Raw genomic sequence first — 26,726 nt, forward strand, 5'->3', positions numbered from 1 at the left:
GTGTGAGTAGGGATGCACCGAAATGAAAAGGAAACCAAGGCCGAAAGCCGAAACACCGAAAGAAATTATGCCAATTATTAGTACTACCATTGCACTTATGGTATTTTTGTGTTTAATAGAAATGGAGTCAACACACACAATTTGAGAAGAAAATTAAGCCAAACAGCATGTGGCATAAATAAACCCAACTTCAGTTATATAGGCTATCTGCCTCACATGTGGAAAAACTGGTGAGTAGGCTAATAGTGACACATCAGGTTGTTAAAAGTTAAACTGTTTGTTTAATTAATCCTTTGGTGCTTGTTTGCCATGCAGTATACATTTAAAAACTGAGATGTGCTAGTTGTGGTTTTGTTTTAACGTTAATGTTACAAAATGCTGATAAAAAATGATGGCATTTTAATGCACGTTAAAACCCCGAATGGATCGAAGGCTCAGTCAAAAATAAATATCTTCTTTATTTAGTCTGACATGTTTTTGTTTAGAAAGAAAATCATATTTAGCCTACCTTCTCCGGTGAAACCCGTTTTTCTCATTAATGCCAGCTGCAAAAAAAACTCTGCTCTGTTGTTATCTAGTGAGAACAACAAACGGATCTAACAAATATATCTGAATTTAATATTATGTTACAAATAACGCAAGCTGGCTTGATACATTATTGCTGAGGGTGCAAAGTTACGAGCTTAATTTAACAACACTTCACAAAACGGAGCTATTGTTTGCTGTTACGGCATTTGCAGTTATCGGGTTCCTTATAACCATATCCACAGATAAATAAATGTTCTCCGTTTCGCTTTCCATGTGTGTCTCGTGTCGTTTTAACAACAAAATAAACTAGGCTGTATAAGGAAGCTAACAAATCTCTCATGATGCACGCTGATGCGGCGGCGGAGAAGCACGTCTAACACCCGGCATTAAAACTCTAAACACTTAAATGAGTCTGCAATCTAAATTACCAAAACAATCAGAAATATATACAGTACATATTAATTTTCATGTATATTTTATATTAAAGTCTGTAAAAGACCGTACAGGTGAAGTGAAAAAGGATTAAATGAGCAGTAGCCGTAATGGTGCGGTGGCGGATTAAAAACATTTGAATATCATTTTTTCCCCATTCTAATTATTATTGCAGACCGAATATTTGACCATTCGTGCACATCCCTAATTTTAAAAGCAATCATGTTAAATGTCTGTTATTCTGGATGTTAATCTGAACAGATGTTTAGTCGAAGCTTGTGAAAACAGTACACAAATGCCCAGAGAAACTCTGCAGGTTTGGACACAAACATTACGGTGGTGGGCGGGAGTGGAACTCACAGGTTGCGGAGGTCCTGGTCAGAAATTCGGCGGACGCGGATTTGAGAGAAATCTAGTCCACACCGCAGATATGTAACTTCAGACAAGCACGTGCAGGTCGCGGTTTCTGTTTGCGTCATCACATTATTTTAAATTTTCGGTGGCCAAATATTCGGTGCATCCCTAAGTGTGAGTTTCATGTGTCCCAAGTCTCCTTTCTAGGTTACGTTATCTCCCAAAAAGGCATCCAGATGGAACCAAGGAAGGTATCTGCCATTACTGACTGGCCCCTGCCTAAAACCCTCAAGCAGGTACAAAGGTTCCTTGGCTTTGCTAATTTTTATAGGAAGTTTATCCGAAACTTTAGCACAATTGCAGCTCCTATATGTGCACTCACTAAAGGCACACCCACTCACATTCACTGGACAACTGAGGCTATAAGTTCATTTCACAGACTAAAGAGGCTATTCTCTTCCGCCCCAATCTTGGTACACCCAGACCCTGAAATACCATTTATTGTAGAGGTGGATGCGTCTGAAGTAGGCGTAGGAGCAGTGCTCTCCCAGAGATCTGTTGCTGATAATAGGGTTCATCCATGTTCCTTCTTTTCCAGAAGATTGTCTGCAGCTGAGAGAAATTATGATTATGATCGGTGGGAATACGAGAGCTCCTAGCCGTCAAACTTGCACTGGAGGAGTGGCGCCACTGGCTTGAGGGGTCTAAGCACCCTTTTGTTGTATGGACAGATCACAAGAACCTGTCCTACCTACAGCAGGCAAAGCGACTTAACCCCCGCCAGGCAAGATGGTCTCTCTTTTTTACCCGTTTCAATTTTGTAATCTCTTATAAACCTGGATCAAAGAATGTAAAGGCTGACGCCTTGTCACGTCAGTATGATTGTTCCCAGATGGACGGTCTCCCTGAGTTTGTCATCCCCAGAGACCACATTCTTGCACCTGTTTGCCGGTCCATTGAGGATACAGTACGAGAGGCACTTCACGGTACACAGATTCCTGATGATGTTCCAACGGGTTGTTTGTTTGTTCCCAAGGAAACTAGGTCTGAGGTCCTGCAGTGGGGGCATGCCTCTGCCCTCGCTGGACATTCAGGAGCAGAGAGAACATTGGACTTTATTCAGCAACGTTTTTGGTGGCCAGAAATATCAAAAGAGGTCCGATCTTTTGTTCAAGCCTGTCCGGTCTGTGCACAACAAAAATCATCTAACCAGCGGCCTTTCCGGTCTTCTACACCCATTACCCATCCCAAAACGCCCCTGGTCCCACATATCCATGGATTTTATCACCGGTTGCCAGTGTCAGAAGGTAACATTGTTGTTTTAGTGGTGGTGGATCGCTTCTCTAAGGCAGCACACTTCATTCCTTTACCTAAACTTCCCTCTGCTAAAGAGACAGCTGTCATAGTCCTTCAGAATGTCTGAAGGATCCACGGAATTCCAGTGGACATTGTTAGTGACCGTGGTCCCCAGTTTATGTCTCGTTATTGGAAAGTATTCTGGTCACTATTTGGCTCTTCTGTTAGTCTTTCATCACATCCCATCAACCATCATCCTGGAGTCGGTCTATATTTAAGGTTGAGGCAATACTCCATCCAACCTAAAATGGGGGGCATTACTCCATCTATGTTTTCAGTAGAGGCATTACTCCTAATCTGACACCCTCTCCAGTATCTTTATTTTAAACACTTAAAACATAATAAAAGGACTTGACACATTTTAATATGAATAAATATTAACAGTTTATTTAGCCAGGCAGGTTACACTTAAATCAGTTATTTTGTATCAAATTCATCAATCAAAGATATCAACATTAATATCAAATGTAAAGATCAGCATAGAAAATAAAAGTCACAGAGTCAAATTCATACCTGGCAATAGACACTCTGACTACAGAATACTTCCATAATGTATATAATACACAAAGTTGTGTAGGAAGATTCTTGTTAAAGATTTTTAAGTTTTAATTTTATTAGGCTAAACGACAGAAACAAACCTGAGTGCCTACATTGCTACAATAAACTTTATAACCCGTAAGATGATGAAAAATAATGTGATGTACTAGGACATTTAATAAAAATTTAGCTTAATATAAAGAGACATTTTTACAATACGGGTTTATATAAGAAAAACACTAACAAGTATTTAAACTCATTGGTTTTAGGGATGCACCGAATCCAGATTTTTTGGGTTCGGCCGAATACCGAATCCACTGTTTAAGATTCGTCCGAAACTGAATCCTACTCGCATCCTTATTCCATTAACACAGTAAAACACATTAATGAAGTAAACAACGTCCACAGCAGTGTATTTTTCATTTTATTTAATTTTAACTGTAAAAAAGGATAGGCATTATTATGCCAGGATGACAAGTTGGGAAAACTATTTTGACAATAACCATAAGCCTATGCATAATGAAAGCGATGCGTTGCGACACGCTCGTTTTTCCAATAAGCAAGCAGCTAGCAGGTTTTTTCCGCGCTCAGCGCTGAGAGTTAAAAAATATTCAACTTTGAGTGAAAAGCTCCGCTCGTCAATGTCAGTTTTCAAACGGCCGTCCAATTACAGTGGAGGAGGGGCGGGACATTACCACAGCAACCAACCGGCTCACAGCTGAAGCATCACAGCTACCAAAGCACTCGGCTGAAAAAGAGCTGGCATTCGGCTTCCTCAAGGCGTTTTCAGCAGCATTTAAAAGTTTTGGTGTGTCCAGCCCCTAAGGCTCACCGAAAGAAAAAGCTCATCTCCACGTCAGCACCTGATGTGTGTAATCAACGGCCGCGTGATGTCAACCAGTGTAGGGCAAGCCTAGGGTTCGGTTCGGTGGAAAAAAATCTAGACCCCATCAAAAAGCCCAGTATTCAGCCGAATCCGAATCCTGGATTCGGTGCATCCCTAGTTTTTATATTCTGGTTTCATCTGCTTGTAAATATGCTTTTATAAGGTTTGTACTGAACTTTTCGTTTGTACTGAACTTTTGTTGTTTATATCTTAATGCCTTGTGGCTGCGCCGCGTAATACATCATTGTCTTTGTTTTATTATAGAAAACACGTTTTATTAACGCGAAACCTCTTTATGCTGGGCTTGTCTACTTGCCTATAGCAGCCTATTCTCTATAAGGTATGTAATATTGCAGTCTTAATGCATTAAGTCGCGTTCAATCGTATAATTGATGCACTTGCCGCCTGAGATAAAGACACACATGACCCGAAACGATCTCCACCATCCGCTGGTCAAAAACATTTAATCTCCTTCTGAGTTTGTTTTCCATTAAAAATGTTATGAATATAATGACACCTGTCTGCCCATATGTGAAACCAGTATCAACTTTGACAATGCCAGTGTTTAAACAGTGTTTTTTATATAAAAACAATATATTATATATATATATATATATATATATATATATATATATATATAAAAATTTGCCGTATGGGTAAGTAGCGGTTTTTGGAAATGCAGGTTTCAATTGGACAGCGACGATATTTTCCTTGTAGCGTCAATCCATATTAAAATGATATGCAGACCACATTATGCCCAGTAAAACTAAGTGTTGTATGTACAATCTTCTGCTCCATGGGAATTATGAATGGAATTTTGCGCAGTTTCTGGAGTACGCATGGTTTTATAAATCTGAAAACCTTTGTGCGTACGCAAATTCTGCCTTATGTGCGTATGCATACTTTAAGGATGGAATCTAAGCAAAGTTTTATACATGAGGCCCCTGATCTCAATCCATTTAAGAATCTAAGGTGAGAGCTCAAGATTCATACTTAAAAAGGAACAAGAAACATTTTTTAAAAAATTAACCAAATTACTTTTTAGCTCATTTTTAACTTTTATTCTGATCCTGCACATTTAAAATTAGAAAAAAAATATTATATTATATTTTAATTATATTATTAATAAAGATACTTAAGATAATGTCTATTTGTTATTCATAATTCTATAAAACTTTAGTTTAATATAGTGTTTTATATTCTGGATGTGATTTCAACAGGTGAGATGATCAGAGGAGCTGAATTTGTACCCTTATCATTAAGATATGGGCTGAAGAAAGGAAAGAGTTTTTCAGTGAAAGTTTGAGCAGTGAAAGAGTAGATATGAGACCTGGACTCTACATCATAAAAACAAACCAAACCCTCCTCATAATCCACAAACACCCCGACCTTCTGTGGTTTCACTTTCAGACACAGAGAGACAGAGGAATCAGCCCAGGCTTTATATTCATTCTCCTTCCTCAGGGCCACAGTCCAGAATCCATACTGAGGAGTCATTGTGATCTTTCCTTTTCTGTTAACAGATTCTCTGACCACTCCTAAATCCCAGTCAGTTTTGTCCTTCACCTGAACCTCAAAATAAAATCTCCCTGAGGTGAATCCCTCTTTTCCCAGGACACCGACACATGGATTAAATCTCTCTGGATTATCTGGGAGTTTTTGTTTAAAGTCCCCAGTTCTCACTTGTTTCCTATCTTCAGACAGGATGAGATGCGGATGAGCTGTATCAGGATCCAGAGCCACATCCACTGAGAGAGAGAGAGATGAGAGAATATGAATGACAATATAAAGATGTTGATGTGTTTATAATAGTAGAGATGAGTTTGTGTATGTAAAGTATTATTGTGTTAAAAGTGTAGATCACACATTGTACCTGCATACTGCTGCATCTTCATCAACACTGTCAAGACAAATCACAATAAAACATCAGAATGGCATCGCTGTGAGAAACCTTTATTTTAAGAGTTTAATAAAGCAATAAGCCCCGCGAAGCAGTGGGTTACCAGTGCATTTTATAACAGCTAAGTGCCGTTGTTAGACACGACGTGAAGCGGAGTGCCTAAAACCCCCTTAGCTGTTATAATGCACTGTAACACCACTGCTTCGCGGGGCTTATTGCTTTTATTAAACGGTTACTTCATATGCATAGCAGGTTTTTATAGAATAAAACACAAATAAGTTACTCTTCCGCCAAACAAAGTAGTTCCTCAGAATCAAGTGTGGCTGAAACAGAGCGCGGTGCTCTAGCAACACAGACGCAGCAAAGACAGAATAAAAAATAAGATTAAAGCTGAAATTTTTACATTTAGCTGATGCTTTTATCCAAAGCTATTTACAATTGCTATATAAGTCAGAGGTCGCACACCTCTGGACACAATGGTGTGTCACAGTGGATCCGAACCCAGGTCTCTCACACCAAAGTTCTCTGTCTTATCCACTGCGCCATCACCACCCCCATTAAAAACTGTAGTGTTTATTTTTCTAAATCAACATTCATCAAATTTATAAATAATCATTTATATCGTGCAAATTAACATTTATATCATGCAACTGTTCAACTATGCTTGGAAGCATACTTAACTCTTTCCCCGTCAGCGTTTTTTTTTTTAAAGTTGCCACCCAGTTTTAGTTTAATGCCTTCTGGAAAAATATTCTTCTTCGTCTTTACGTCTTCAGCATATTTGTGACTTGATACTAGCAACGTGATTTTTCGTGGCATTTTATGGATCGTGTAAAATATGGATATTAGAACATTTAGAACGGACCAGCACCGCCTGCTCCATCTGACTTCATGCAAACACCGATTGGCTCAAACTCAGAGATTAGAGGTCGAGGTGGAATTTCAAATCTACAGGACACTGTTTTAAGGAAGTTTAATGTTCGTACATGCCGGCTTCACATTTTTTAAAGGTAAGTTGGCGTTGTTTTAATTTACGTAAGCTTAAATGTGAAGTGTGGCTATAGACCGTTAATAGCATTACGACGTGATTATGGTAAAGCGGCTTTTAGGACGCGGTGTGCGCTGCGCTATGAAACCCATTCATTTTTTAATGGCACAACGCGAGGGCGGTTTGTTGTTGCGTCGAGCACGCCGCGGTCAAAGTTCAAAATAGTTTAACTAGTTTGTGATCTTCTACACGTTATACGGAAAATGAGCTGACAGTCTGTACCAGTTGTATGAGTGTGTGCTTACACTGTATTTGTAGTTTTAATGCCTTGCTTTTGCAAGTTATTGTTGCTAATTGCGTGCCCCCCATTGGAAGCCACATGCTCCCTGTCAGTTATGGTCTGGCACCGGCTTTGTCGCCACCTAGTGGATAATAGCGGAAATACGGATTTGATGTTAAAGAACAATAAAGAGAAGCGTTCTCTCTTTATTGACGAGATGACACAACAATATTTATTGACATTTATCTGGATATCGTCATTAATTGTGCAATTGTAGAAAAATATGATTAAAGACTGTGGTGTTTATTTTCATAAATCAGTAAGTAGCAACAGTGACGCAGCGATACTTATGTAATGCGGTCTGAACCGTGGTGTTACCGGGGATTTTGTAAAGTTCCCGCTTTACTTTTATAAAATAGACTTGAAATAATTCACTTTCAATTACTTTGTTTGGTGTACACTTAGCAATACAAATAATCATTTGTAACTAATATTCACATACCAGTTTGAGTGAGTTTCTCATTGAGAGTCTCCTGTAGTTGAGTCAGAGCTCTCCTCAGAGTCTCCACACTCACATGAGTCTTCATATTGATCTCAGACCAGTTCTTCATGTCTGGAGCTCTGTACAGGGATGATGGGTCAATCTACAGCAGGGGAAAGAGAGAAAGAGAGATATTTGATTTTGAATCACTTTATATATATGTGAAATGTTCATTTTGTATATATTATATATTATGAGAGAATATCAATTAAAAGAAAATAAATGTGATTTTAATAAAAACTGTTTAAATGTGTGAAAAAGAATAAAACAGGAATAAAAGTATAAAACTGTTAAAAATAAGAATAAAAACAAGAGAAATAGAAAATAATTAAAATAGTGCATAAATAATATAGTGCAATCAGTTCGGACGCAGCATAGTGCTCATTCAGTAAATGCATAGCTAAACAGATGTGTTTTGAGTCTGGATTTGAATGTGACTACTGTTGGAGCACATCTGATCTCTTCTGGAAGCTGGTTCCAGCTGCGACTGGCATAAAAGCTAAAAGCTGACTCTCCTTGCTTTGAGTAAACCCTTGGTATTTCCAGCTGATGTGATCCTAATGATCTGAGTGAACTGTTGGGTTTATATTCAATGAGCATATCAGCAATGTATTGAGGTCCTAGTCCACTGAGTGATTTATATACCATTAATAATACTTTAAAATCAATCCTAAATGAAACTGGGAGCCAGTGTAGAGACCTGAGGACTGGTGTGATGTGTTCATATTTTCTGGTTCTGCTCAGAATCCTGGCAGCAGCATTCTGAATGAGCTGGAGCTGTCTAATAGTCTTTTTGGGAAGGCCAGTGAGGAGGCCATTACAATAATCCACCCTGCTGGTGATGAAAGCATGCACAAGTTTCTCTAAGTCTTGTCTGGAAACAAAGCATCTAATTCTTGCGATAACAGTGTTATCCAAGTTGCTCTTTTTCAGGAGGGGCTTAACAACTGCAGTTTTAAGGGACTTTGGAAAAGTCCCAGAGATAAGTGATGAATTTACCACTTCTAGGAGATCTGCTTCTAAACAGTTAAAGACACTTTTGAAAAAAAGATGTGGGGAGTGTGTCAAGGGCAGAGATGGGCATAAATACATTGAAATGTATTTCAAATACAAATACAAAATACTGTGTGGAAAAATGTATTTAAATACAAATACAGTATTTTGTATTTTGAAAATACACAAAATACATGTGAAATTGGTGATTCAGTGCAAGTATCCCTATTATGGTGAAATCTATCTGGGTCTATGCCAAAAAGCATTTAGATCTGTGCAACTGCTTAGAAACTTTCGTTTTATTTTACATACCTCATTGTTTGAGATATCTTTGTTATGACAACTTGACATGAACCAATACAGCACAACTTGTTATAAATCATAAACAATTAAGAAACTACCTAGCTTTGTGGGTTAACATTACATTAAACTGTCATTTTAATGTCATTAAGTGTTAATACTATGTCAAATTAATTATAAATTATTAATACTCGGTCAAATAAACATTATGAACTGAAAAATATTCATGATGCTGTTATAAAACTATTTAACAGAGTATTAACACTTAATGACAAATAATATTTGTGCCACTGTAGTTGAGGTCAAGAAAAAATATCCATGATGCTGTTATAAAACAATTTTACAGAGTATTAACACTTAATAACATTTTAATGACAAATTCAGTTTGTATCACTGTTAAAAAGTGGTCAGTTATGTTGTCTTGGTTAATCTTAACACGCACCGGCCCGGCGGCGGGCCCTAGGGGGCGTTTTTACGTGTTTTTGTACTTTGTTTAACATCAAATATTCAATCAACAATCATAAACTTTGCATTATTTGAAAGTTTAAACACTCCAAATTCATGTTCTGAGCTTATTTTTGCAATCAATACACTTGTGTGGAAAAGATTAAATGAAATGCAGACGGAATGCATATAAAAAATTTTGTGGGTACTCACATGTCTTGCCATATGGTTCTGATAATTTCTGACAATTCCCAAAAACTTCAACGTACATTGCAAGGTAAGGGTCCACTCTTCAAAAAGCATCCCACGTTTTAATCCAAAACAATGAAAAATAGTGAGAAATCCAGCAATATCCTCCTTTGTTTACATCCCCGCGTCCGCTAAGTATGATCGATCATGTTTATTTTCTATCAAATATCGATTTTTATCAGTGAAAATCCATCTCTTCCTGCTTCCTTAGACTGTTCCGATAAATATCCCGCCCTATTTTTCTGTTTTGTCCAATCAGAAAAGGTTTGACAACTCAAAATCTCATGCGAGCAATGATTTGCCTAGATAGATGTCCTTCAGCTCACCATAGGCTTTTGACTGGATTACACCAAAACAAAGCCAGCCAATGCATAGGCAGCAAAGCTTTGATTGACAGAGGTAGTAACCAATCATGAAACGATTACAAGGATTCAACTTACGTCAGTAAAGTGTACTTCTGCACAAATCTACAGAAGCGCATGGAGAGAAATGCCCACGCCCCCTCTGTGCGCGTTTGTTTGTTTGGGTAGCATAGCAGCCGGCTAGGCACTCCGGAGCCGCTGAGAAACCTCTTCAAATGTTAGATATAACATCTCCATTGTGGATCGTGGACTGCAGATGACTTTTTTGTGTTGAAAGTGTTTTGGAGAAGTTGATAAAGAGCATGATCGCGGATCAACAATGCAAGACTGGATATAAACAAACTGCGTCGTCGAGGAGAGATGGACCGGGGGCCTATACCATGAAGGTAGCTGAACAAACTCGGAGTTACAGGATTGGTTTTGAGTTGACAAAACCAAACCGATGCAATCAGGCTTTATTGGTCCCATGAAGCGGCTTATCAACTTTCTCTGTCAACTCAGGCTTTGATCTTAAGGCTATGATTACTCCACCCGCGCGTGCACATAAAAGAGTGACGTCGGCACGAACAACCAATCGGAATAGAAAACAGAGAGAGCACATACAAGCAGTGTATTTTTTTAGTGGAGGAGCATGAGCTAATTATACAAAAGTATGAAGATTATAAAAATGTATTTCAAGAGCAAAATAATACTGCCTCTGCTCTTTTTAATATATATAACATGTACATTAACTTCATTGTATAATATATTTAGGTAGGCTACCCAAAGTGAAATATGCTTTTATTAAGTTAATGTACACTGTTAAATTTGTTAATAATCTTACAGGGAATTTTATAAAAGCCCTCTTTTAAAGACATGGTCGGGAAATGTCGGGGAAACACTATGAAGCTGTTAATGTAGCCCTACAGTGCGAGGACCACCTTGCGCATGGTTCGACAAACAGTGTTTTCCCCACCGACCGCATACTGTACCACTTGCAAAAAAGCGCAACGCAATAGGTAAGGGCATGGATTCAACGTGATATATTTCTTATGTGAGGCTAGAAGTTTGCAAAGATAAGATCCCTTCTGTGAAAAATCTAGATATTTCATACAAATAACTGGGCAAGGGAAAACTAAAAACTCTCTCTACGAAGTGCTCTTCTAACAATTTGCGCGGAGACCTCTGAGACTTATTTCTGCTTTGGATGTTTAAGCCCTCCTTTTTTTCTTAGTTTTTTCCTCTTTTTTTTCTTTAAATGCGGTATCAACACGGCAGAAAATAGTGATTGTTAAATATGCCTTAATGTTTATATTTGAATATAAAAGTTCAATAAAAAAAGAAAATTTGCGCGGAGACACTGTAGTTACGTCAGCTATATATTTCTTTGCTCGCAGCTGATTGGTCAAACTGCAGTCTCAGATCTCGAATCCAGAACATAACCTACCGTGCAGGTTAGCCGTGCAGCGTAAGATACCATGGCGACCAACACTGATTAAAGCCGCGCTACTTTCATGGTACCTCAAACCCAGGGTTGGCGCAAACTAATCTTAAACTTACCTGGCTATCCACTTAAACCGGCTTCATGGTATAGGCCCCGGATTATGAGCTCAGCTGCTCTCGCTTAGATAAAGTAAGTGGATTCTTTTGTTGATTATTTATTTTACGTTACATTTCTTGTTTCATGTTAGCTGTTTTGATTATAAAGTAACACTGGAGATGACTAATATACGAGTTTTACATGGTTTCATTTTTCTATGACATGTTATATAAATGCATCATATTTATAGCTAATTATATGAATCCAATGCACAGAATATACAAACTAAAAACTAGAAAATAAGATATGTGGTGGAAAATATGAGTATTACCAGCTGAGAAATATAGGTTATTTGGCAAACATAAGACATTTGTAATTATAAATAAATATATTCATGTAATGTGTGTGTGTTTGTGTATATGTATTATGTTCATGTATATTACATAATAGTTTCTCATACAAATAGTTTTATGTCTCTAACTTTTGACTCAAACTAAAATCATCTCTTGCTTTGTGTGTGTTTGTTGTAACAGGACTTCATCTGACTGACAGGAGGACTGGAACCTGGAGTGCATTCATGAGCGACCACATTCAAAATAGCAAGTATTTTGTTATAATGTGCAAATGTTTTTTTCTGAAATAGTTTTTTCTATGTGCTTTGGTGGGCAGAGAAGTTCTGAATTGATATACATAATGAAATATGTAGTCCTGACTCATTTTCTTTTTATAATAATGTCATTTTGTTATCATGTGTATATTTGGAGTTTCCAAGTGCACTTTTTCTGAAAGGACGACTGGACTTTTTTGAAATAAAAGCTCAGAAACAACATTTTTTGGAGTATCATTCTCAAATTTGAATCACAGCATGGTCAGACATTCAGTTCACCTATATGGTGTCCCCAGGTGTCTCACATGACCATTTCATACCTTTTTTGCTAAGTGAATGTTATTTAAAGAAAAACGGAAGTCATTTAATGTATATTTTACCTTGTTTTACTCTGTTTCTTTACTACTCTGAGTTGTTATGACTATTAGGCAACAATATGTCAAGTGTCTAGTTTCAAACAAGACCAGAATTATGAATATAGACCATAGGGTTTAAGAGCTGCAGATGTTTTAGTTTGGAGTTGTCGTTTTTCAGAAAATGCTCAAAAATAGAAGTGCTGGCTAACAGGTTAATGTCAAGTTGTCATAACAAAGACATCTCACACAATGTCATCTTTGCAATAAAAATGACATAATTGAACAAATGACACTTAATGACAGTAGTCATAAACGTCAATAAAATCTCCTTCATATTCATGACACGTGTCATGTCATGGTTATGAAGGTGTCATGTCAGCCTTATGAACACCCATTCAAGTCAAATGATGTTTTATAAAAACATGTATATAAAATATATAAAATCATGTATCGTCAAAATGACCCACAACCTAATCAGTTTATATGTGAAGAAATCCACGTATTCACAAACTTCTCACGAGACGAGTGTTTGACAAATTATTCGGCAAACTACTTCCTCTCATCGTTGCTTTTTGATGGTTTTGAAAACAATTACACAAGAGTCGCCCTCTGTCATTTCACAGAATTATACAACGGAGAGCACGTCAAGCATAAAAGCCTTGTTTGTTTACTGAGGAGCCCGCAGGTTCATGCCGTAGAGTAGAGCCATTCGAATTGCAAAAGTGTAAACAAGGTTTTGACTGCACAAAGCTAAAAAGAAATCAGCAACTGTGTGCTGATTCCACCACTTGCCGTGTCACGTGTGAAAGGGCCTTTAAAGGAAAACACCACAGTTTTTCAATATTTTACTATGTTCTTACCTTCATACCTATCTTTTTTCAATACGTGCACTTAATCTTTGCACAGCATGTCATGAATGTGTTAGCATTTAGCCTAGCCCCATTTATTCCTTAGGATCTAAACAGGGAAGAATTTAGAAGCCACCAAACACTTCCATGTTTTCCCTATTTAAAGACTGTTACATGAGTAGTTACACGCGTAAGTATGGGGGCACAAAATAAAACGTAGTGATTTTTAAGTGGATAAAAAATGAGAACTATATTGTATGGCGGAAGAGCACTTAGTTTGCAGCACTTCGACCTCGGGCGCAGTAACATCATCACTCCTGCAAACTAAGTGCTCTTCCTCCATGCATTGAAGATGGATAGTTATGTATTCATTTGTCTAAGTTGAGGTGGGAACATAGTAAAATATTGAAAAATAGAGGTTTTCCTTTAAGTCAAAAGTGTAGGCCTATTTGTCAGCGTTTCACACTCCCTCAGTCGTGCATTAAACTGCATGCCAACGTGCAAGTGTGAATCTGAATTTCCTTTTGCGCCAGTTATAATAACACAAATCACATCAATCGCTCTTGCTTTTTCCCCACTCCAACATTTTAATTAATGCCCACTAAAAGCTGCACAGATATATTTGCTTACCTGAACTCTGGTGTCTGGTCTGAACTAGTTGATGCATGAAAACAGCACCCTGACTGGTTGATTGGCTCAAAGTATTTTGAGTATTTTAAAAATACAAAAATACTCATCTTAAATGTATTTAAATACAAATTACATTTCATTTTTTCAAAGGCTTTAAAATACTAAATACTATTTTGTATTTCAAATACGTATTTTAAATACATGTATTTGAAATACTGCCCATCCCTGGTCAAGGGCACAGGTTGATGTTTTAAGATGCTGTACTGTTTCTTCCAAAATGTTACCATCAACTGCTTCGAAATCAGACATCGTAACTACTTTCTGATGTTGTGGTCTGATTTGTCTGACCCCGGCGCAGCTCAAGGATGTGCTGATCACCTTTCTGATATTATTGATTTTCTCAGAGAAGAAGTAAGCAAACTCAGTGCATTTGCTGTCTGAGAGCATTTCACTTGGAATGTGACTTGGGGGGGTTGTTAGTCTCTCTATAGTAGCAAAAAGAGTGCATGTGTTGTTTATGTTGTTGTTTATAATATTTGAAAAGAAAGTCTGTCTAGTTTTGCCTAGTTCCACACTGAAAGCCTGAAGGCTGTCTTTATAGATATTATAGTGGACTACAAGTTTTGTCTTACGCCACATGCGCTCAGCTTTTCTGCATTGTCTCTTCATATTCTGCACCCCTGTTGAGTTTCTCCAAGGTGATTTTTGCCTGCCATTCTTCTTCCTGACTTTCACAGGAGCAATATCATCGATTGCACTCTTAACTTTCGAATTAAAGGAATCAAGGAGAAAATCAACAGAGTCTGCAGATATGCTTGGTGTTAAAGATATAGCCTTCATTAATAGCACACTGGTGTTCTCATTTAAGCATCTCTTTTTGACCGACACAGATCTAGTTTCAAAAGTAGGAGAGATCAATATATCAGAGAAAATACAGAAATGATCAGACAGTGCTACATCCTTAATAACAATTGAGGAAATGTTTACACCCTTACTGATAATTAAATCTAGAGTGTGTCCACGATTGTGTGTGGGTCCATGTACATGTTGAGTCAGATCAAAAGTATTTAAAACAGCTGTGACATCTTTTGTCATAATGCTTTCTGGCTTATCTATGTGAATGTTAAAATCTCCAGCAATAGCAAAACAGTCAAACTCTGAGGAAATCGTTGATAACAGTTCTGTAATGTCCTCAACAAATGCTGGAGAGTATTTTGAGGGCCTGTAAATAATTATAAGTAGAATGCGTGGAGTACCTTTCAACACAATACCTAGATATTCAAAAGACGGGTAATTCCCAAATGACACTTGCTTACATTGATAGACATCTTTAAAAAGAGCAGCTACACCTCCACCTCTCCTAGCAGTTCTGCAGACACTCATAAAAGTTAAGTTAGAAGGGGCTGTTTCATTAAGGACAGTTGCACTGTAGCTTTCTTCTAGCCATGTTTCATTTAGAAACATAAAATCCAGGTTGTTTGTGGTTATTAAGTCGCTGACTAGAAGTGATTTATTTTTAAGTGAACAGATGTTTAAAAGTGCTAACTTAACAGTACAAAATTTTTCCCTAACAGAAAACTTAGTTTGATATGTAACAGGCAGCAGATTAGATTGATTTGCTCTACGGTTTGATAAAGCCTTTGGCTTTCTATCATGTAATAAAACTGAAATAGAGAAAGATATAGGGACACTGAGTTCCTGCTTTTGTAAACATTTGATAAAAGTATTAGTATTTTCATAGCAATTGTGTCAGAAACCGTTGTGGCGTTGTGTCAGAGACCGAAGAGCTCTCACAGGACGAGGAGGGGGAGCTGGGCCCACTGGCTTTGGTGGTTGTGGGGCTTGCCGTTTTCTGGTTGAAAGCTGGGGGCTCGCAGCAATAGAGTGGGATAGTTTAGTTCCAGCATAAACCAGTTCCTCCATTTTTCCGGAGAAGGTCAAAAGTCCTGGTTTCCCTGGCTGTTTTCCAGAGAGTCGTCATTGGGTGCTGAATCTTGGAGCCGTTCTCATCTAACACAGTCTGACTGTGGTGAGCTCTGTGGGCAGGACTCAGCTGAGATTGTGTCCATGAGCAGTGGTTGTTGTGGCTGCGTGGTGTTATCTCTGTCCTTGTGGGATATGTTGATGGCATGTCCATTCAGGTGCTGAAAAGATGTCCTGTGGTCATTCATACTCTGTCCATGTGTGTGTGTGTGCCATTCAGGTTGAGTGGATTGGCACATACTGCTGAAGGATGATGAAGGGAGAAGTAGATATTGTCCTTTAGCACTCTTGCACCCAGTCTGTTTGGGTGGACGCCATCCTGTTTAAATAGTTGTCTCTGACTCCAGAAAAGAGTGAAGTTGTTGATAAAGTTCAGTCCCTTTATGTTGCAGGCTTTTTGCAGCCATGTATTAAGTCCAAGCAACCGTGAAAACCTATTTGTTACTCTTGCTGGAAGTGGTCCACTGATGAACGGCTGAACTTTCACCATTCTGAGTGTTTCAATGAGTTTGTTGAAATCCCTCTTAAAGGTAGGGTAACACATTTTGGAAAATGCTGACGGTAGCCGCCTAGCAATGAAATCCCGATCCCACCCTCAAGTCAAATCGCCATCCAAAGTCATGCCTCTTTCAAAACACATGAACACGCACAGATCAGATGGTCACATCTCATGTCTCATTCACCAGTGAGAAAACTTTGCAGTACAAAGTCGAATAACACTTCCAAAATAACCAAACAACTGGTTTACATCAGAATTAGTTTAAGCACACGTTCGGTTGTGTAGACGTAGTAACTATATCGTTACGCTAATCCGTAAACGAACACAAATTTCATAAGCAACACAATGTTTCATCAAAGTAGAATATCTGATTCCATCTCAATACAAATACATATCGCGTACCTACCTTACCAAAATAAAAAGTGCAACGACCCTTTCAGACCCTTTGCCTCCTGCAGCTGTTTCATCTCGTGGTAAAGCAGTAAAGTTACAGATGTTAATTTTGGTTTTTGCTCTTGCTGATCCAGGCAGTTTTTGCTGTTGTTATAAAAGATGTCTTTCGTTGTGTGCCTCCTGTGTAGGTTGTCAATTCAGCAGAAAAGTTTGCTGTTCTCACTGTTTATAGACAGGAGGTGAGCGCACGTGAACGCGCCGATGACGTATGGTGTCTGCGTGGACTCGCTGCGCCGTTGGCATTCAAATTACGCTTACGTATGAGGGACAAAAATGGAAACGTCCGTTCGGACCGAAATCTATGATTTGTTGAACATTTTTTTGGTCCTACGCCTTTCACAGATGACATAAATTTCTACAAATACATTTAAACAACTTAACACAGTGATTGCTATCAGGATGTGAGGAGACTTTTAACCAGCATAACAAAAAATGTTTCAGGATCAAATCTGTTACCCTACCTTTAAGGAGTTCAGATTTCTCTTTGTGAATATCATATTTCCCCACATGAATGACAACTTGATTTACAGTCTTATGTTTCATCAGAATTTTCTGAAGTTCCCTGTTTACATCAGAAACAGTTGCTTGTGGAAGGCAACACGTAGTTGAGTCCCTGTTGATAATGATTCTGATAATTGAGTCACCCAATATCAGAGTTCTGGGCTCAGATGCGCTCTGCGCTGAGTGCCGCTGTCTGCTCGATCTTGAGGGGCAGTTAGCATCAGTGTTAGCTGCTGGCTGATTTGATCGGTGTTCAATCACATTTATCACATTTTGAGAATCCTCACTCATAGGGCTGGGCGATATGACCCAAAAAATTATCGAGAAAATGTTTTCCATATCAGTCGATATCGATAATTATCATGATAAATAACAACTCTTTACTCCTGTCAAATTTAAAGGCAGATTTTTGCTCCTGAATGAAAGTTGTAAAAACCAGACAGTTAATAATGGGTTTAAACTACTTTTTATGGAGAACATGACAAATACAAATACTAAAATCTTGTTTTAATGTTCATGCATCTGTATTAAATGTAAATCTATTTTTTATGAAATCAACACATTTCTGACACAAAAGCAGCAGACTACTGTCACTTTAAGAACCAAGACAGACTGCTTTAAGTTTCTATATACTGAGTAACAGCTGTTTATGTTCACTTAAACAAGAAAGAAAACTTAGTTCAGTGATCACGCGTGTGTTATACATATACGAGCTATACACGCTGATAAATGGATGTCAAGAGTGTCACGTTGCTGTGGGAGCGCACATACGCATACATAATATTCACTGCAGTGGTGGATCTGCTGTTTTTCCTCAGTTTCCTGAATTAGTGAATGTCCTGTTAATATACTTTTAAAGCTGTGCGGACGTGTGTGTGCGCAAGGCGGACGTTGAATGAAAGTACAGTATACTGCACCTATTGTGTCTGTTGTGTTTGACGAACCCTGTTTGCGCGTCCAACATTACACACAAGAAACTGTTTCTGCGCTTTTGGATTCCGTGATTCCGTCCGCGTTATCCGCATCGCGAAAATCATAGGGCTCTACTAATAAATTAATAACTTGCCTCATCTTCCACTCCTTCAAGTCTAACTGACACTGTGATTGTAAAGCAAGAGCACGTGCCGCATCCGGAAGTGCTCGCGCAACATTACGCACAGTGCGTAAACATTATCGATCACTTATCGAACTGTCCTTATCGTTTTATCGAAAAAGTTTATATCGGTAAAATTATCGTTATCGAATTATCGCCCAGCACTACTCACTCATATTCATTAATACTTCAAATCTGTTCTCAAGATGTATAGGTGGTGGTAGTAAGTCAGTGTTTGCAATCCTTGTCATAGCTGTATCTGGGGTAGAGGAAGCTACTGCGGCAAAACGTGATGCTCGTGAGAGTCTGATTTCTCGAGTGATTTTGGGTCTTGCTCCCTGTTTGTACCATTGATTACTGTGTTGATCATTAGATTCATGAGACTCACCGACTGTATGCTGAGGGTGTCCATGATGACGAACCTCTGTTGTGTGTTCCGTCTGGTTTGGTAGTCCTGTAAGTAACTTTGTTTCAAGAACAGCAATCCTTTGTAAAAGTCTGTGGCAGTTTGTGCAGAAAGTAGATTTTTGAGGAGGCATTTCTTTTTCTTATCCTGTTGAATGAAAGCAGCTGTGTTTTTCCTTCTGGAATGTAAGCTGATGGCGGTGGGAGGCTAGACGGATGAAAAATTCCACTTTTTTGTAATCTTCCAGTCCCGAAAGTTTGTAGTTTAACGTTGATGCCAAGCTTTGTAGTTTGAGCACTATGCTGATTTGCTGAAGTAAAAATTATAAGATAAAATACAAAAAGTGATAGAGCAAAGCGCAGAGCAGTAAGCGAGAGCGTCTGAACAGTAGCAAAGCAGAAAGTGAGTGAGAGAGAGATCAGGTTGGAGAGAGAGAGAGAGAGGTTTAAATATATCTTTAATCAGTTAAATTACACATTCTACTAGGGGTGGAACAATACATGTATTCGTTTCGAACCGAATCGGTACAGGGGTCACGGTTCGGTGCATGAATTTAAATGGAGAATACACGGTATGAAAATAAAAAAACTTGCGGGCAAAATAATTAATGTAATGCGGAACTACTGTTAGATCCGCGGGTTCTTTATGGACAGCTAATCTGTTGCCCCGTTTTAGCTCTGAAGCTCTGATTGGCGCCGATGCAGCCGAGCTCCGCCTATGTATGCGCTCAGAGCCCGTCTACATTCTCTGGCACTCTGCATTGTTTTGTCACATCGACGCCGGTCCAGTCAGTGAATGAGCAGCCGACAGCGAGTATGGCAAGTGGTGGTGTTCCACAAGAGTTAGACGCTCCGCCAGCCTCTTTAAGATCGCAAGTTTGGCAAAACTTCAGTTTTCCAGTCAGTTACAGTAGTACAGGCGAGAGAGTGGTGGAAAAGACGAGGACTTTGCGTCTGCGTTGTTAGGTATGTGAGTGGAAATACATCTAATCACGCATTCACCTTGACACACACGCATTTCAGTCAGTTCAAACGCCACACTTTGTATTTCTCACGCTGAGAAGTAGGAGATAAATTGTCCCGCTATATACAACAGGCATACGCAGGGCAGTTCTGTCGAGTTCAGCTGCTTTCAGTTTTTTCAGACCTGCAAACTCCTCAGAGAAAAAAGGTGACAGTGTCTCGCGCATGGGGGGGGGGGGGGGGGGGGGGGGGGTTGTGGGGTTTTGTACTTTTGGGGCGGTTACCCCAGCTCTATTTTTTTGTGTGATTTTAATATTATTCTTGACATGACTTAACAAAAATCACTATATTTTAATCAAAAATCAATGTTAAAACATCCTTGAAGCTTAAGGAGAATGACACATTTAATATTTTACAAATGTTTTTATTTACAACTCACGGAAACGCCTGGAAGTGTTGTGAAACATGACACTGAAATAAAAAAATAACAAGAGACAGACAGAAATAAAAAAAAAATATATATATATATTTTGCCGATGTTCGTGCGACAGAGCCACTTTGTCCTCAGCCGGCATCTGTGCAAGGATGACGATGATGGGCCATTGTGAATGGCAGTGAGTGCTCCACCAAAGTGCCCAGAACCATTGCCTGAAAGTAAATTAAAATCATTAAAAATGTAACCTTGCAAACTATCATACATAGGACTAATATGATAAAACAACGTGTCTCCATACTGTATGGCTGATATGTAGTGAATATCAACATACATTTCTGTTCAATAATTATAATAATAATGCATTTTATATGTAGGGCTCCTTACATTGAATAAACAATCTCAAAGTGCTAGTGTTAGACATTTAACTAACTAGTGCATAATGTAAATTCAACTTACAACACAATGTAAAGATTTCATTGACAGACTTTGATGCAAAATGTAGCCCTTTATTATACAGAAATTTGCTGTTGGTGTATTAGCCTAGGACAACACGCTCGCCAGATTGTTTTGTCTAAACAGCCCTATGTTGTTAAAAATTACTGTTTACCAGGTATACAGCCACCAGGAATGAACGGGGCTACGCTAAATCACATTCACAACGCGATGTACAAAGATTAAGTGCATGCATTTAAAAAAGATAGGTATGTATTAATTAGTTTAAGTTGAGGTAAGAACATAGTAAAATATTGAAAAACGGTGGGTTTTCCTTTAACATTACTTTCGCATCAGCTATTGAGTAAACATTTACCCACATCACGAATGACTGCCTGCGCAAGCCAGCCACCGTAATGAAGTTATTCAGGGTAACGTTAGCTCAGAATTTGTGTAGTAGCCGTATATCTCGGAACTCAGGGCAGAGCACCCGGGTAACGATAAGCCTAGCTAACAATCGTCCTGCTAAGTTAGCTAACATTAGTCATTTTGCTCGAAGCATAGGCAAACTTTATGCAAGGTCTACGTTTGTGCATTACTCGGCGTAGACTCGTTCCTAAAAATACAATATAAGCGGTAGCTAACGCTAATTTAAATCAAGCAAACAAATAGTTGTTGTTTTTGGTCCAAAAAAGTCGACTTACCTTGAATAAGATAATTCCTTCACGTTAAAAGTGTCCATCAGACTCGCGTGGTAGCCAGGTGTGTCTCTCATCCAAAGGACCGCGCTCGCGCGCTGTCTTCAAGATTCTGAAGGAAGTGCTAAGATTCCGATTGGCCCAGAGAAAAGCAAATGCCAAGATTCCGATTGGCCCAGAGAAGTGTCAATTATAAGAATTATCCAATAATGTTTGCCAATTCTAGCCCGCATGGCATTTAAATAAAGGGCAGCCTCCCGACCCCCCCCCCCACCACCTCAAAAAAAAAACTCTCCGGTTCTACGCGATTCACGTGAATGACCCAATTGACCAAGAAAACGGCGATTGTCGCCGAAAAGCGACAAGTTTGCAGGTCTGTTTTTTAAGCGTGCTCAACTTTACACAGCGCCATCAGCGTCAGAGTACAGCGAGAAATCTTGCGGAGGAGGCTGATTTCAAATCGCTCTGGCGTTACTCTGACGTCATCCACTTGTCGTTTCTTGCAGCGCCTCGTGAAGTCGTACACACCTATTAATTCATCCTACAAGCCTATTTTTTATACATTAATATGAAATAAAGCCAAAATGTAATTTTAAAATGTATTTAGGTAACACTTGTAATACATTTGAACCCATATTTGTATGAAAGATGAGTACAAGATTACTTGAAGAGGTATACATTTTTGAAATACGAGATAGTATGTTAAATGCATTTCAGTTCATATTCATGACATCTGAAAATAACACTGATAAGGACACCTATGTTTTTAAGATTAGCTTAAGTACTAAAAAAAATGCCTTCTTCATTTTTGTTTTGCTTTTCCCTCCATTGTACCGAAAGTGAATCGAACCGTGGCGCCTGAACCGAGGTACAAACCGAACTGGGACTTCTGTGTACCGTTCCACCCCTACATTCTACACAGTAATACAAAAGTTGCTCACAAAAATTACCAAACAAAAATCAAAGAATCATCATCACCAACTGCGAACAAGCCACTATTTGCACACCATTTATATATAAATTCAGCCATATTGTCTGCAGTTTTGAAAAATATGTATTCTACCCTTATTCGCGATTCAACCAATGCTTTGAACATTTTTAAAACATTAACTGTTCGTCCTTCAATAGAAAGCCTACAAGTCTTCCAAATAGCCAATTTTGCCTGACCAATTATGAAATTGGCAAAAGTGCAACGCTCTTTGTTTGCTTTGGAATACTTGTATCCATAAATAAAAATCATTTTGTTAAAAACAAAGCCCAACCCTACCAAAATCCCTTCCAACAATGCAAAAAGTGGCTCTAACCGTGGACATTCATTAAAAACATGGAACACGGTATCAGGCCCATTGCAAAAAATACAAAAAGGCAATACAGTTGAGTTGAATTTTGAGACAAAAACATTGTGGCTAACACACAATGTAATATTCTCCACTGTAAATCACCTGAGCGTTTTGGAAGGGGGCTTTTGTAAAAAAGCCTCCAGAAAGGAGAAATATTATCAACAACTGACAGTTTTTCTTTCCATTTAGTGTCCCGTATGTCACATAAATCATTAAAGTATGCTGTTTTTACACAGAATTGGTAAATACTTTTCTTGTCTGCTGTTTGAAAAGGTAGACATTTAAGTCTTTCAAAATTCAACAACTTTCCTTCCTGAAACACTTCGGGACAAACTACAGGTGATACAGTTAACTCAGGAAAGGTTACCTGTACAGGCTCACTCTCCAAAGAATTATTGACCAACTGAAAGAGAGGAGGAGGAAGAGCAGCTTTTAGACCAAAAATCAACTGCTCCATCACCCTCACAGATCTCATTTCAACTAGACTAGAAATTTATTTTACTGATCTCCATTCATTTGTGGCTGGGTTAATCAAATGTCCCACTTTAGTGAGTCCTTTTTCCATGCACATCTTTACTATGTAATTAGACATGCAAATATTTCCTAAAAAGGGGTTAAAAATAAGGGTTTGTCTAAGCCATAATGATCATTTTCAGACCTAGACAACTTAAACACATTCCAGGCATTTAAAACAGAGGCATAAAAATTACCACCAGATGTAACATTTTTGTTAAAGGATGACATGAAAAATAACTGTTTATCAAGCCCAACCCCAGACAAAGATCTTAACAAGGCTAGCCCAAAAGACACCCACAGAATAAAATCCATGGAATAAAGCAATCTCTGTGCAGATTTTAGTCTCATGGCTCTCACTTTGGCTGCCAGTTCGATCAGTCCTTGCCCTCCTTCATTTACAGGCAAGTATACAATTCCAGAAGGCAACCAATGGAAGCCATCCCAAAAGAAATCAACAAAAACCTTTTGTAGCCTTTGTAAAAGATCCTTTGGGGGATTTATGACAGTCAGACGATGCCATAGCATAGATGCTGCAAGATTATTGACAACAAGGACCCTCCCTCTATAAGACATTTGAGGGAGAGTCCATCTCCATCTATTCAAACGACCAGCCACCTTTTCAAATAAGCCTTCCCAGTTTTTCTCCATATATTGTTCTGTACCGAGAAAAACCCCCAGCACTTTAAACCCCTCCGAACTCCAAGGGCAGTGCTGAGGAAGCTTTGGAATGCCTTCTACCTCCCATTGGCCTAATAAAAATGAAGTGCTTTTAGCCCAGATGATTCTGGCTGAGGAAGCTTTTTGATACATCTTAAGAGCTGCTTCTAAATTGTGTACATCATCATCTGATCTGATTATTACAGTGACATCATCTGCGTAAGCACTGAGTTTGGTGGTAACAGTCTCTGAGGAGGAAGGCTCCACTATAGAAATCCCATGAAGGTGTTGTCTCAGTGCCATTAGCAAAGTTTCAATGACAATAGCATATAAAATGCCTGACATACTGCATCCTTGCCGTATGCCTCTGCTTACCGCAAAAGGTCTTGCGAGCGAGCTATACATTTTTAAAACACTATATATATCTGTGTACAACAATTTAAGATAGGAAACAAATGAGGATCCAAATCCAAAGGCTTCGAAACATTGAAAAAGAAACCCATGATCCACTCGATCAAAGGCTTTTTCCTGGTCCAAAGGTAAAAATCCCACATTCAGCTTATTCTCTTTAGCATATGCAATCAAGTCACAAACTAAAAACAGATTATCAAATATAGTTCGTTTTGGAATGCAATATGACTGATCAGGATGGATAATTGTTGATATGTAGAGCTTCAATCTATTGGTTAATGCTTTGGACAGTATCTTGTAGTCTACGCCGAGCAGAGAGATGGGGCGCCAATTTCTAATGTCCGCAAGATCACCAAAGCTGTATTAAGTTTATCAAAGAAAAAAGTGCGCTCTGTCCCAATATTAGGGGCATATACATTAAAAAAAGAGAAATCAAGACCACGCAGAGTGACATCTACTCTTAGCATTCTGCCTGGAATGAGATCAAAGACACACTTGGATTTTGTTCCTTAAATTCAACTGCAAGAAGAATAGCAACTCCTGCACTATTACTAGAACCATGACTTAGAATTGTCAGCCCATTCCACTCACTCTGCCACTGGAATTGATTATTGACATCCGTGATGTTTCTTGTAAAAACACAACACTACTATTCTTCAAAGTAATATAATCAAAAAGAGATGTTCTTTTCACAGCATCACGGCATCCATTTATATTTAAAGAGCCAAAACACAAAGGTGCTATAAATAACAAAGATCAATACAAAACAAAAATAAATTAATTCTAATGATACCATAATATTCATTTTTTACCACGTGAATGCAGAGAACTTCTCACGTTACACAGAATTTTCTTAAGACGGTATCTTTTTGGTTTATCAAGTTCATCAAATGAAGCTTTTCTCATTACTGTTGTGCCGGATGCCAAAAACAAACTAAGATCAGGAAAAAAGGTCTCAATTTTAGGCTTACGAAGGCCTTTAGTACAATCCAAAAAATCATTAATTTGTTTAAGTGAGTAAAGTTTTGACTTACTCTCATCACCAGTAGTCTGCACCTGTACACTAGCACCAGTCTCATTATTCTCGTCCACAATGCTCTCAGTATCCTCATAATCATTATCAGATTCCTCAGTTTGTGGATCAACACTTACATTTTGAGAGCTTTCATCTTCTATTGGCTCCTCAATATCTTCTGTGATATTGGGAAGCTGTGTTTGCTTTATCTCATTATGAGAAACGCGATCATTATCTGCCTGTACTCCACTAGGGCCCGGCACTGACTGTGAAAACCTGTTTTTGACACTGCTAGCAGCGGTCTCATCAACTGACACACCAGAGTCATTTTTTGAGCTGCCTGCCACATCACTGTCTTCACGTGAGGTATTCAATTCAGCGTTTTCAACAACAGACGGGTCTGACGACACCGCAGCCGTATTTAATTCATTACCGCGTATCTGCCCGTTGTTCTCTGCATTAGCAGCGGCAGCTAAGCTATTTTCATTCACTCTGATTTTATTAGGACAAGTCTGACGAACATGCCCAAAACCTCCACATGTGAAACATCTCATTGTCTCAGAACTAATAATAATCGTATAAACTTTTTTAGTTGGGCTTGACAGGGGCAGAATGGGCACAAATGTATCATTTACTATTAAACCATTCTCAATCAAAGTGTCCACCATATGAACTTCCTTTAGAAAAAACACAACAGCCTTATTCATTCGAGATGCCGAACTAATGTTTGCCCCACCGATCACAGCGCTTACGGCTAATAAACAATCTTCCACCGTAACAGCGGGTTCAGGTATACATTTGCACCCATTTCTAACAGACATACTTGTAAAGTCTCCCGCGTTTGTCTCCATTACTCGGAGAATGCCGTCTAAACGCTTTACAACACTCACAAACGAAATGCCTTTTATCTGACTTAAAGCATATAAGGGACCAGGATTAGCTTAATCCAGTACTAGGCCTTAGTTTAATTAGGAAATATAACTAGTTTTAACAAACATGCCTTACTAAAAACATTACCTGTGTGCATTTCGAGGTAAAACAAAGGGCACTGATGTATTTTAAGATATGTCAGTGCAAGTTGATTTCAGTTTGGAGAGCTCTTAAAAGTGTTTAAGTCTAGGACTAGTCTAATCCCTGTCCGTGAAACCGCCCCATAAAGATTTAAGAAATAAGAAAACTCACTCAAGATTGCTCTCACTCACGCCAAACCACTC

General features: G+C 38.6%; 1 protein-coding gene across 1 annotated transcript in view; it reads right to left on the reverse strand.

Annotated features, from left to right (window-relative positions):
- Positions 1–4,786: 4,786 nt before the first annotated feature.
- LOC129419630 (E3 ubiquitin-protein ligase TRIM39-like) overlaps positions 4,787–26,726 on the reverse strand; it is a 53,389-nt gene continuing 31,449 nt past the window's right edge. Inside the window, exons 6-8 of the mRNA XM_073858871.1 lie at positions 7,764–7,905; positions 5,967–5,993; positions 4,787–5,841 (exon numbers count right to left, since the gene is read on the reverse strand). Of these exons, the coding sequence (XP_073714972.1) occupies positions 5,288–5,841; positions 5,967–5,993; positions 7,764–7,905 (723 nt within the window). The 3' untranslated portion in view covers positions 4,787–5,287. The remainder of the gene's footprint in view (positions 5,842–5,966; positions 5,994–7,763; positions 7,906–26,726) is intronic.

Source organism: Misgurnus anguillicaudatus, chromosome 21 (genome assembly GCF_027580225.2).
Source record: "Misgurnus anguillicaudatus chromosome 21, ASM2758022v2, whole genome shotgun sequence".
NCBI classification, from domain to species: Eukaryota; Metazoa; Chordata; class Actinopteri; order Cypriniformes; family Cobitidae; genus Misgurnus; species Misgurnus anguillicaudatus.